This window comes from Cariama cristata, unplaced genomic scaffold (assembly GCF_000690535.1).
Source record: "Cariama cristata isolate BGI_N322 unplaced genomic scaffold, ASM69053v1 scaffold32118, whole genome shotgun sequence".
Taxonomy (NCBI): Eukaryota; Metazoa; Chordata; class Aves; order Cariamiformes; family Cariamidae; genus Cariama; species Cariama cristata.
In genome coordinates this window covers 16,308-28,933 of record NW_009632238.1, presented here as the reverse complement: position 1 = coordinate 28,933, position 12,626 = coordinate 16,308, and the positions used below count along the sequence as shown (strand labels likewise).

The following is a 12,626-nucleotide window of genomic DNA, read 5'->3' as shown; positions in this document are numbered from 1 at the left end:
TGAGCTCTATCTTTCTCCACTTTCATACTACCACTTTTATAGATGCTAGTGTACCTAGGACATATAACATACATAATTTATTTGTGTTTGCAGAAATTCAGTATTCATAACCTTACAGCTAGCTGATTTTTAATACCTGTTGTCTCCAGGCCATAACACATGGTGAATTGCAATTAATTTCCAAAAATTTTGACAGAGATGAGACATGTTTTTAATTTAAGTTCTTAAGGAGTATCTTTACTGAAATACAATTGTTTTGCAGTACTCAGGCTTCTTTATGTACTACAGAATATTAAAGAATATTATTCATATTTAGACTATTAATACATCTGTTAAAGGGCATTAATATTGCACTGACTTTTTTTTTTTTTTTTTTATCTTTAAACTCAAGAATGTTGGAACTCAGTTGCTTCCTTTTATGGAATTAAGTCAATCTTCACGAAAAACAATAGTCACGTATCTATCATCCATTCCAACTCTAGCACAGAGCATATGTTCTGAAGTCTTTTAGTAGCAAATCCTTGTATTTGCTACATTCTTACCAGAGGAGTCCACTGGCCAAAAGTTGTCAGTCTCATTTCACCTTGATTTTTACTTGTAAAAAAAATCTCTGCCATTTGGAGTCCATTTTCTGGCCAATTTGCCTGTCCAAAATAATGGATATTAGCAAATGATATTATACACATAGAAATATAAGACACGCAAAGTTTCTGCAGTATGATTTACCTTATCAATTAACTCAAGGTTTCGAGCGCTTTGTTCCAGCCATTTTGCTAGTATTTTCTGAAAAATATACAGTTATAAGTAGAGCTATGCTATCTATCAAAGCAAAATTTGCCATTAGAAATTTGTTTTAAAAGAAATAATTTCAAATATGAATTTTAGGGAAAAAAATTCCTTTAAAAGACAGAGGAACAAGGTTCTGACATTCAAAAATAAAAGTCTGTAGGTCTGACTATAAAATTATCTTAGCCTGAGAAAATTACATTTTGCATTTATTATGTCAGTCTTACCTGTCCCTTTGGCACAACTCTTCTTAAGAAAGGGATCACAACATTTTTAAGCCACAAACATAGTTCCTTCAAAGGAACAGCAAAATGGATGGCATTAAGCAAGTTCTCCAACATTTTCTCATCAAAGCTGCTTTCAAAATCTGCCTAAAATATTAAAACAGAACAATTACAGATATATGGAGCATATGTTTATCTGATACTTTATAAAGCTGTTTCACTAATAGGAAGAAGCAATAGATTTCATAAATATGAAGAAAATCTCAGTAATCATAGACAGGGAGTTAAAAAAATTAAAAAATAGCCCTGTTCAGAAAAAACGGAGCTTGGTGTTCTTAAACAAGACCTAATTGAAGCAATTTCTTTGCAAAGTACAGTGGCAGGATCATGTCCTATTACTTTAGGACTTGATCTACAGTTCTATCTTATTGAGAAAACAACAGACATGGACCTGAAAGTCCTGTACTAAAGAATATAATAGCCCATAACCACTATTATGAACGTGTCATTCAGAGTAAGGAGTCTATGTGATTATTTTTAAAGGATTTTAAGGTAGCCAGCAAATGTCCACTTAAAAATTCTGAGAGCTGTGCTTGCAAGAAAGTGAATGGAAGATTATAACCATCACAGAATAAATCGAAGAACTGTCATTCTTCAGACCTAGAAATATGCATTCTGACATCTGAAGTACCAGTTTATTCCTAAATCAATAAGAAGTTCAGACTTCTAAGGAGCTAGGTGAACAGATAATCATTGTGATAATAGATGAGATTCTGCCATAGACCTTTGCTTCTTTTAGGAGCTGTTTCATAACCGCATCGGTCTGATTCTGTTAAATAGGGCTGGAAAACTTAAGAGATTTAACATCCTCTATAAATACCAAAGAGATGTCTATGCCATCTCACCTCATGCCTAAGCCAGAGGTACTGTGCACAAGATAAATTTCCTTCTTCTAGCTGAAAAAGAATATTCCGGAAAATGTCTTCGTTATTCAAGAATTCTGTCCAAGCAATACCACTAGAAGCGAGAGAAGGAAAAGAAACTCTGTTATTGTTATATGTCAATATTAAAGGAGTTGGGGGGGAGAACCTCAAACTTTTCTAGCTGGTACTATATGCTCTAAGAGACAACAGTAGCATCAGAATTGTGTGTGCATAAAACTATACCCCCCTCCTACATATGTTAAACAACAACAACAAAAAAGTCTATACGAGATAGTGCATGTGCAACACATAATATATATTTTCAATTCAACCTCTCTACATTCTCCCTTTACCACAGTAGAGGATGGTAAACTTCAGGAAGAGAAGGAAGGGTTTAAAGTTTAATGAACTTAAATTAAAATAAAAATTTTTAAAAAATCTTAATTTCAATTGCACATACTTAACCATTACAATTAAATTCACTTTAAACCTTAATGAACAAACAGAAACAAACCTGAATTTCTCTAGTCCAAAAGCTCCATAGAAAGTTGTAAGCCTTGCCTGAGCTCTTAATACCTGAATGCAGACAAGAGATTTAAGGTCAGTATCTGGCTTACCAAATAGTGACATTACATGGTTAGAATAACCCACAAAGAGGAAGAATGAGGTAAATAAAGACTTTTCAAGAATTTCAGTTAATTACATATGTAAGTTTGTTTAATAAAACATTAATCCAAAATTTCAATTGTGTAAACACTTCGCACTGATTCTCCTTGAAGGCAGATGAGGCCTGTCCAGTATACAACAGGACTAAATAAGAAATAAAATTAAATACCTAAAAGCACTTAAGAAAGCTTCTTCCTTCAATATCTGGAGCATCTGAAAACGAATCTTTCTATGACTGAAGCAACTGCTTATTTCTGAAACCTGTCATTACTGTGGTTCCTTTCATAAAATATAATGTTGTTTAGACTTTTAAGAAGTTCAACAGTTGTACAGTTTTTAAAACTCTATGTTGTAATTGTTTATCATATGATACTGCAGGAACAAGAAGTTTGTTCTCACCTCAGTTATGGATACTGGAGCCCCATCAGATGATGGAACAATGATTCTATCATCTTTCTTCAAGATCTGAAACAAATACATGAAATGGTTTAGCTGACAGCTCAGTACATGCAGAACATGCCAGACAGTGCTACCAATTTAATACAGACACGAGCAAAAACTTAGCACCTCTGTGAAATGGGGAATCTTTATTTTACAATCTTAGACTCTGATTGGATTTCTACATGTATGCAGGATCAGACAGATAATATGTATCTCTCTGATTCTGTTTGATAAGGCAGGAAAGACTAAAATAATGAAAACAAAAAAGGTGACATATTTTGAGATTTTAGTCATAAAATTAATATTTAAAAGGTACTTAAAAAGACTACTGCTCAAAATTAAAACCTGATTTTCTGATGTGAAAATAAAACTGTAAGCTCTTCTTTGCCCTTAAGCAATAGCAAGAACAAGGTTGGAACAAGCCTTGCTGCTTCTTCATTTTTGGTAACATACAATTTATAATGCATTTACTTTTTGAATTACTGTAACTGGTTTGAAGATGTTCCCTCTCTCAAGTTGTATAGAAGCATGTAATAGGAATGGATGAGAATAAGCAATTTAAACAAATAAAACCCCTTACTCTGACTTTAGCGTAGTTCAACATTTCTTGAGTGGTTTCATACAGTGGCCATGGTGCATTTATGCAGTAATCCACAACAAATTGGCTATCCTGTTTGCATAAGGAAACAACTGAAATTAATTCCAAGCTGCTTTATAATCTGAATCACTTCATTAGAGAAACAGGGTAGAAATAAAAACATACCTGAATTTTTTGCAAATTTTCTTTGGCTTCATTGACAAGATCCAGCCAGACTTTGTGACCATAACTTCCAACAGAAGCTGAAGCTAGTTTCTCTAAAATAGTGTTTGCTTTCACTTTGTATACAAGCTGTTTAAAAAAAAGAAACACAGTTTTTGGTTGGATGCAATTAAGTTTTAAGCAGACAGTCTTCAACTGAAAACTACATTTTCATTCACAATGTTTTTGAGATAAATTGTGCCGATGTACATTGAATGATTTCACTACAGAAATGGATTACCAATTAGTCCCTAGCAATTGTGGTATCTTTTTATCTCACTAGCTAAGCATGTTTTTCTTATTTTAAAAAACCAAACCAAACCAAAAAAGCAGAGGTAACATTCAAATTGCCTTATTTGAATAAATCAGTTAATGAACCCAGATTATGTGTTAATAAATGAATGTGAAAAATACTTTTTTTTTTTTAGCAACACTGTTTCCTGCTACTTAAATGGACAAATGTGCCTTTTCCTGATCTGGCAGCACTTCTTTTGAGCAGAAGATGTACTTCTGCACCATTTCTCACTGCAAGGTTTGTTAGTTATTGTAATAAAAACATAGTTCATCATGTAGTTGTTTAATTTTGAATCAGCTTTCAAGTATAGCGAGTTGCTTTGTAAGGTAACATTCCACTACATTTGTAATATTTTTAATACTTTCTGTTGGACTATAGGGCCTTACTCATAAGTTCAGTTATACTAATTAATCTCCAAATATGTTTATCAAGAATGGACAACTTACCTCGACATCTAGTCCAAATTGAATAGCAAAATTCTCTGCTTCAGTGAATTTGTGTTTGTGAAGTAAGCGACTTAGTCTAGGGGTGAAATAAAGTATACTATTTCAATATAAGTGCCAAACCACAGATAAAAAAAATAAAGTAATAAAATAGTGTTTCATGGAAACCAGTACCTATTTTCCGGCAAGGCTTCGGTTAAACTTCTCATCACAACAATAGAAACTGGGCCTTCAGAGGGTCTGAGGATGAGAGGGAACTATGTGAGTTTATCAGCTATGAAACAACTATATGTAGAAGTAATCTGCCATTTTTATGTAATAATGATGTAGCAAGAAACAAAACATTATCTTACATCTGATGCTTTTCATGAATTCCTTCCAAGAAGTATATTGTATCCTGTAGCATGCAATAACAGAAATCATTATGTGGCAAGGGAAATCAGTCATAAGAAAGCATAACTGTAATGTATTAAGTGTTTCTTAATCTAGAAACAAACTACTGCTTTTTTCTCAGATAAGTTTGCTGGCTCTTTAAAATGCTTATCATGTTATTTCTTGGGTAGTTTCCACCACCTAAGATTTCTGAGGGCCTTAACTGAACAGACTGAAACCACTCTGCTATCCCAGTTGAATCACCATCACTACACCCCCCACATGAGTGAATCATCTTCTCAAAACTACACTCTCATTTTGTCCAAGCCATAAGCAGGTCACACTGTATCAATTTTCACATCTTTTAGAATCTGATCTCTGTGCTGCATTCCACAAAGGCAATATATGCCATGGCATTTCCCATCTTGACTTCATCATCTCCGATCAAAGAAAAGGGATATATTAGCCATTATTTTCTTCACTGTGTAGCTGCATATATTATCTTTTCTGCCAAGTGCTTCAAATAAGGCAAGCAATTTCATCAGCTTTGCTTTTTATTGCATATCAGATCCAGAGCTTACTACATTCACTGTCATCATTCCCATGAAGAGCCACTGCTTAGGCTACTGACTTCATATCCTCTCACATACCCACTCCACCAGCCTTTGTAATATTACTAACTCATAAAATTCTCACCATTTTTTTTGACCTTCTTTTGTTAAAGTCTTTATAAGGGCGCAGTTTAAACAATCAAAGAAGTAGTTCTCTCACCTAAACTTTAACAAATCCCAAATAAATCCAGGGCATTTTTCTCTGCTAACAGACTTAAAACTTCATTCAGTTTTTAGCTGTAACAGCAGCAAGAACAACTGGCAGTAGTATTAAACATTGCAATAGACCTGGGCCTAGAATTAAACTGTTCAGTTTGCTATATATTGTATCTTTTTCTTCATCCTTTGGGGACATCATTTAATCTTTCTCTGTGTAGTTCCTGCACAGTTTCTAGCACAAATTGGTTCTAATCTAACATGAATAACACAGTACCTTCTTTAATAATTATATGTATTAAGACAATTTTATTTCTTCAAAGAAGAACAATAGCAAAAAAATCATCCAAACATACTGTGCCAATCCCAGTTTGAACAAGCGAAGAAACGATAGATACTTCCAAAGAATAGAGCGGCTGCATAGTGGGCAATGCAAAAACCATTAGACTTCTCATCTATAAAAAAAGATGAAAAACAAACAAAAAAACAAGTCAGAATTTTTTTTTTCCTCAAGATACTGGTGACAAAGTGATGCTTATAGAATGATTTCTGGATTCTAATGGAGTTAGATGGAAGACACTATTTTTATAAGCTTTTATGAAAAAGCAGATCTCTACAATCTGAGAAAGTTTAATGAAGTTTTAGATATTGCCTCTATATATAGGCCTATTATGTATAATTAGACAGGTTTCATTTAATTTAAAAAATTGTATAACGTTCATCCTGGTATTCTCTTTCAGTTAACTCCACTGACTGTACTTGGAGGTAGATGCTGAATACAGCAGAGATACTGCTTTAAAGAAATCTGTGAAGATATATAAGACAATAATAAATTTTGCCACTCTGCCCTGTCTGCCTACCATTAAAAAAAGCAAACAAACAAAACCCAAACAGTGGGGCAGCTTGCATGGGTCACCACCATAAGACATTGCAATAATCCCTCCCTCACTCACATATCCTAATGTATACATGGTCACACTTCAGTTTTGACTTTGAGCTCCTGAGAATTCTGTCTGCTCCAAATATTTAGCCATCTCCTTTTCTTCCCCCTTGCCTTCTTTTTTCTGTGAGTGACTGCATAACAATTGAGGAACAGAACACAGACAGAGATGATACCTGTTTGTTATCCGGTATTGTCATGGCTATCAGTTTAACATTGGCAAGCCCTTGCCTACAGAACAAGAAAGAGAAAAAAGAAAGCAAAATATACTGTGTAAATCTTATGTTAAAACTGTGAAATATTTTTGCTTCTGAGTTTTAGAAAATTTAATTTTCCATGGAAACTGGTACAGTTTAAAACCCTATACTGCACCCAAAAGTAACAGTGTTTTAGCATGTATAGGACATACATTTAACTTCTGACATTTTGAAGCTTTTCAAATGGATCTGATTCTTATTTTTTTAAACTGGCACAGAACAATCAAAAGAACCAAGAGTCTTGTCTTCTAATCTCAATTGCCATTAATTTATTTTGCATTTTAACCAAAACACACATCTCCAGATTTTGGCTTCTCCATCTGCAGAATGAAGATCTTCCTATTTATCTATCTGAAAGACTTGACTAGCTTTTTTATAATATCAGACTTGTAAGCCATATTATACACCTTACAGGTGCTTTAGGCAAGCATTTCCTAAATGATACAGGTTACAAGCAAGATTCCGTAGCAGTAACAAGAGATAAACCAAGAAAAAGCAGAAAGCACCAAGGTTTTCTTTTCTATGACACAGAGCGAAGGATACCTACAGTTCACTTGTTTTGTCCTACTGACTAGAAAGATTTCAACGAAGATTTATAGAAGTTCACTACCACAGAAAATCAAGTGTTTGTGGCACATTTCCTGTAACAACAGAAAACTTTCTGCTTTTCAGAATTGGTGCTGTAACACCTTACTTACCATATGACTGGAGAAGATTCTGACTCTGTACTTAGAAGAAATTCTTCAATATGTATTAAAGGCCAATCGCAAATTAGAGTAAGAGAATAAACATCCCACATGCTTATGATATTCTAGATTTTAAAAAAAAAATTAATCAGATATCAAGTTCATATTTTCTTCATAGAAGACTTTTTTTGTCGTCTTTGAACAGAATATTAACTCATTCCAAAGCTTAAATAATGACTAGGAGTAGAATAAAAAACCACACACAGTAACCTCAAGATCCCCTGTAAATATAAGCATCTTTATTTTATAGAAACACATTTTAAAGCTATTATTTTGAAAAATATTTTTATAAGCTGGTTCAAGAACATGGTAAAACGAAGAATAAACCAAATCATTACACATACCTCTGTGTCTAAAACAAAGAGCAGATTGTCAAGAACTTGAAGTTTCACTGTACCTAAAAAATATCCATAGTCACATAAATTTATTATTTTTCTTGAGAAATGTATTTGAAGCAAAAAAAAAGTATTCAAATGTACAGCCAAGCACTGGAAACTTACAGATGTTTAACCTAATGGAACTTCCTAGGACTGTGGAAAGTTCAGCTTAAACAGAACTGTGATTTATGTACCCAAGTTAAACTCAACAATTTTGAGGCATACATTTTGGCTTTACAAGAAGTGTTCCATTTGGTATATGTGTATTTACTAAAATCTTAGTATTTTCTGCAATTAAATATGATATCTACACTTGTCCATGAAAAAGAAAAATACCCTCTTCTTTACCTTCGATCAGACTTGAATCGGCAAAACTCCGAACAGACACCAGGTTATTGGTAGTGTTCACCTCCCATTTGGAAAGTACACAATCGCCTTTACCCTATTAGTAAAGGCAAAGTAAAATGGCGTTACACAATACAAATTTGGCCATTGACAGGTGTGCTTCTACAATTGATCTTTAACTTGGAAAGCTTCAAAACAAACTTTATTCCTGGTGAATGTTGATGTTCAAAAAATACATCTATTTATTTATTTTCAATTTAGGCTTTTTCCTTTCTCCTTTCAAAAGTGGTCTTTACTACAGTAATGGTTACAGTAAGCATCTCCAAACATTTCTGGCTCTTCTAGAAACATACCATATTTCAAAACATCCACTTTTCATTCTCACAGAACCTAAAACCTGAATGAAATGTACACTGAACCTACTGAGAAAAATTGCATTGAATTCAACAGGCTTCAGTTAATGAACTCAGAAAACTTGTTTCTAGTCTATAATAACATTTCAAAATATGTCTATATTTTTATTTTTTTACTAGTTCCTGTACTTAATTCATGCTTAAGGGCTTTCTTGAATTGGGAATTTAATTGTTACTTTGGCAAGCCGTTGTTGAATGTGACCCTGATTGGAAGACTCCTGCCAACCATGGCTTTGTCTCTCAGCTCAAAGATGAGACTATAAATAGACTAGGCTGTACAGGCTAGGAACCACAGCGATTTACTAAGGTCATGCAACCAGGGTGAAAATATTTTTCCCCCATCCATCATAACAGAGCAAGTTCTGAAATGACAACAGTTATTTCCTTACGAGGAAAATTACAGACAGATTGCGCAACTGATAACCTTTAAATTTACAGTGAAGGAACTGAACGACAAAAAGTCTTAGTGCAAAAATTTTATTATCTTCTTTTTCAACCAGCTAGAGATAAATATTGTTGCAGATCAAAAAACGTCGTCATTGATCACATAACAATTGTTATGAACACATTCTTAGTACTTACCCCAATTATCAAATGGATTTTATTGACTGAGTTACTGATCACAAAATTCTGACAGCCAAGGCTGTGATACTCTTCTGTGGAAATGAAAGCTGTCTTTATCTGTCCTTGTAACTTGTGGGGTGGAAGATGAAGGGAAGGCAAACAAAAGGGGAAGAAAAAAAGTTGTTTATACAATCAGTGGATAAAACCTTGAACTGCTTACTTCTCCATGTACAGAAAAAGTAATAATCACAATTATGAGTTGTAATAATAAACTGGTAATGAAATGTACAGAGCAAAATTCTGTTACAGACTCTGCACTTAATACATATGCTACAAATTAGCAGGTATTTCTTACTTTCTTTGCTGTAATCATATCCATCTTGTCAATTGCTACATTAAAAAAAAAAAACAGCGTTAATTAAACTTTTTCAAAATTGAAAAAAAGCCACTAAACATCATAAAGGATAGTTTAATCCTTACCTGACTATGCTGAAAAAACATTTTAGCCAGGATCTTTGACAGGGTCTATTTCTACTGATCACAGTATTGAGTTACAGGAGATTAACTAATAACTATACTTATACAGCATTAAAAGTGTAAATTGTTCACAATATTCTTCAGTACAGCTGAGACTGATTATGGCTTAAAAATCCTGCTTCCTTGGTATTCAGTACTTGCTCTAAAGCAGTGACTCAGAGAGACATAAGCTAAAGGAATTATTGGAAAAATACAAAAATAATGTTATTGCAGAACTAGTTGTATATCTGTTTCCCTTTAACAAACTAAGATTACATAGAAAGTCCCAACTCAGTATCTTATTCCTGTTAGAAAGATGCATGGAAAAGCTTTTTTAATACAGCTCTTCCCATTCAAATGGAAATCCCAAGTGGTTTGTAGATCATCCTACCTTCCTGCATCTTAGCAAGTGGGAGACACATAATGCAGAAGAATCCATTGCTTGTGAGAATGAACATATGATAAACACCTAAAAAAAAAATCCAATACAAAGATTTCAAACTTAAGTATTGAAGAGTAAGTAAAAAGACTACTTGCTTATAAAGAGGATAGTGAAATAACTGGAAAAAAAAAAAAAAACACCTATCTGGCCAATAGGTTACACTATTTTTAAAGAAAAAATTTGTCACCTTTAACGAAGAGCAGAATAAGTTTGTACATCTTAGAGTTTTGTTTGAAATTACAATTTTTGTATGCATGTATCAGACTGCAAAGTCTGTTTTCATGACAAAACTATATTTAAATATATTACGTTGCGACAGCACAAGAGTGGGAGTTTATAGAAGAACAGGAACTACTAAAATCTGAAGTTTGATAGAAGAAGGAAAGAGAAGGAATCCTTCCTTTTTGAGCATTTTCATATGTTTGGCACAGTTTCAAAAGAAAGAGGAATCAAGTTCTGAATGTTTGTTGTTTTCTATGATATTCATAAAATAATTAATGAGGGCTAAATTTTTTTACAGGAATGCATTAAGAAAAGTGCATTTAATGTGTACAATGCAAAGTAAAGCTGTATCTGATTATGTATTTTGTAGTGTCTTTCCATGAGAGGTATTAAACGGGAACAAAAATCACAAAAATTGAGACAAAGGGGGAAAAAAAAAAAAATCAAATTCTTACCTGCATCTGCATTATCTCTTTCAATAAAGAGATTTAAGTAAATCTTTTCACTTGAAGATTTTTCGACCAAAATCTAAAATAGAATTAACATAAAGACTATTAGACTATTATTCTGTATTTTATTTGGAAAAAAAAAAGGAAATACTGATCATCATTTCAAACTTTAAACTTTTTTCTATCATGAAGAACTGATTCTTGTTTATACATGCCATTCCTAAATATATTTTCCTTATTTGTTACTTATGGGAACAAAAGTGTCCCTTTAATCTGTTTATTTGTTCAAACTAGAAGATGTGTTCAAAACATGAGAATGTTTATATTTTGATATTTGGAAGAAAGAAAAAACCAACCCAAGAAATTGTGAGAACAAAAGGTCTTCAGCAAAATTAGAATAGAATAATTACTGTACCTTAGTTAGCAAGGTTTGTTTTGATGGTATGTGAATAAGATGGAAATTGCCGCTTCTCTCACCAACCACAAGAAATTGTTTTTCTTGACACATACCAACTACATCCACATTAGTATCTGAAAAGTTCCATGGCAAAATGTCATATAGTAAGATTTGGGTTTTATTAATAGACATTCATATTTGAAACACAGGAATTGGACAATACAGTGTCTAAGATTTCTTCAAAATTATTTATTTTTATTAAACAAAGTATACGAAAGGGCATACAGGGAGTGGTTTTGCTATCCATTAATCCCAGTTTGCAGGCATTCTAATTAAATTGTAGATAAATACTTAGTTAATTGTATACAGAAGCAACAATCACTTTTTATTGCTTAGGTATTTGTTATATTTCCTTTTACAGGCTAGTTAGATATGCAAGATACTTGCTATATTTTCCTATACAGACCTAACATACAGATTTCAAAAGTCAGTTTTAACTTCCAGTGGAATTCCAAAGGAATGAACTTACCAAACTGAATGTGCATCTGAAGAGATTGCCCAGTACTGCCAAGAAGCGCCACCGATCTGTCAACAACAATAATACTGCCATCCCTTGAGTTACATGCATACAACTGTGGATTAATGGAGACCTAAGAAGAAAAAGGTTGTTACATATGGTAACTGAAACATTTTAGAAAATATGACAAAGAAGCTCTGATAATTATTAAGAGAAACACAGCTTTGATGAATTCTACCTTTTCTGAAGATGTGATTTGAAGTAGCGTATCCACTTGGTACAATGCAGTTCCACACTCATGTCCTAAACCTACAGGGAGCTGCTCACTCCCTGTGTCATCATTTGCCAGAAGTTCAATATCATTCCACATGTTTACCTATGATAAACATTTAAGGAACATGCTGTAAAGGAGAGCGCTTTAAAAAAGTTTTATGATCACACAAAAATTATTGATTTTATTATTCTATCTGATTCTGCGTCTAGGAGGAAGGATAGTACAATAAGCCTCCTCAAGGCAAACTGCGTGTTTAGAAAAGACAAAGGTAAGTCGCAAGAGCAATGTGGCTCTCAGCCGATGTCCCCAGCGGGCCCGACCGAACGCAGCTTGGCGAGGACAGATTTCGCGCCCGAGGATGAACGAAATTGAATGCCAGAGAGCCCTCCCACCACGCAGCAGACACCCCTGCCCACAGGGCCCGTGAGCCATCCTGCGATCGCCTCACCAC

The 12,626-nt window shown here is 33.6% G+C and overlaps 1 protein-coding gene across 1 annotated transcript in view; it reads right to left on the bottom strand.

Moving 5' to 3' along the window:
• Positions 1-12,271, bottom strand: part of KNTC1 (kinetochore associated 1) — a 40,086-nt gene extending 27,815 nt beyond the window's left edge. Inside the window, exons 1-23 of the mRNA XM_009706274.1 lie at positions 12,140-12,271; positions 11,914-12,034; positions 11,403-11,518; positions 10,994-11,066; positions 10,266-10,343; positions 9,714-9,748; positions 9,377-9,487; positions 8,385-8,478; positions 8,004-8,056; positions 7,612-7,724; positions 6,833-6,887; positions 6,073-6,171; positions 4,931-4,974; positions 4,752-4,817; positions 4,581-4,656; positions 3,804-3,929; positions 3,621-3,710; positions 2,999-3,064; positions 2,448-2,509; positions 1,916-2,027; positions 1,014-1,157; positions 727-783; positions 543-644 (exon numbers count right to left, since the gene is read on the bottom strand). Of these exons, the coding sequence (XP_009704576.1) occupies positions 543-644; positions 727-783; positions 1,014-1,157; positions 1,916-2,027; positions 2,448-2,509; positions 2,999-3,064; positions 3,621-3,710; positions 3,804-3,929; positions 4,581-4,656; positions 4,752-4,817; positions 4,931-4,974; positions 6,073-6,171; positions 6,833-6,887; positions 7,612-7,724; positions 8,004-8,056; positions 8,385-8,478; positions 9,377-9,487; positions 9,714-9,748; positions 10,266-10,343; positions 10,994-11,066; positions 11,403-11,518; positions 11,914-12,034; positions 12,140-12,271 (2,025 nt within the window). The remainder of the gene's footprint in view (positions 1-542; positions 645-726; positions 784-1,013; positions 1,158-1,915; positions 2,028-2,447; positions 2,510-2,998; positions 3,065-3,620; positions 3,711-3,803; positions 3,930-4,580; positions 4,657-4,751; positions 4,818-4,930; positions 4,975-6,072; positions 6,172-6,832; positions 6,888-7,611; positions 7,725-8,003; positions 8,057-8,384; positions 8,479-9,376; positions 9,488-9,713; positions 9,749-10,265; positions 10,344-10,993; positions 11,067-11,402; positions 11,519-11,913; positions 12,035-12,139) is intronic.
• Between the last annotated feature and the right edge of the window lie 355 nt (positions 12,272-12,626).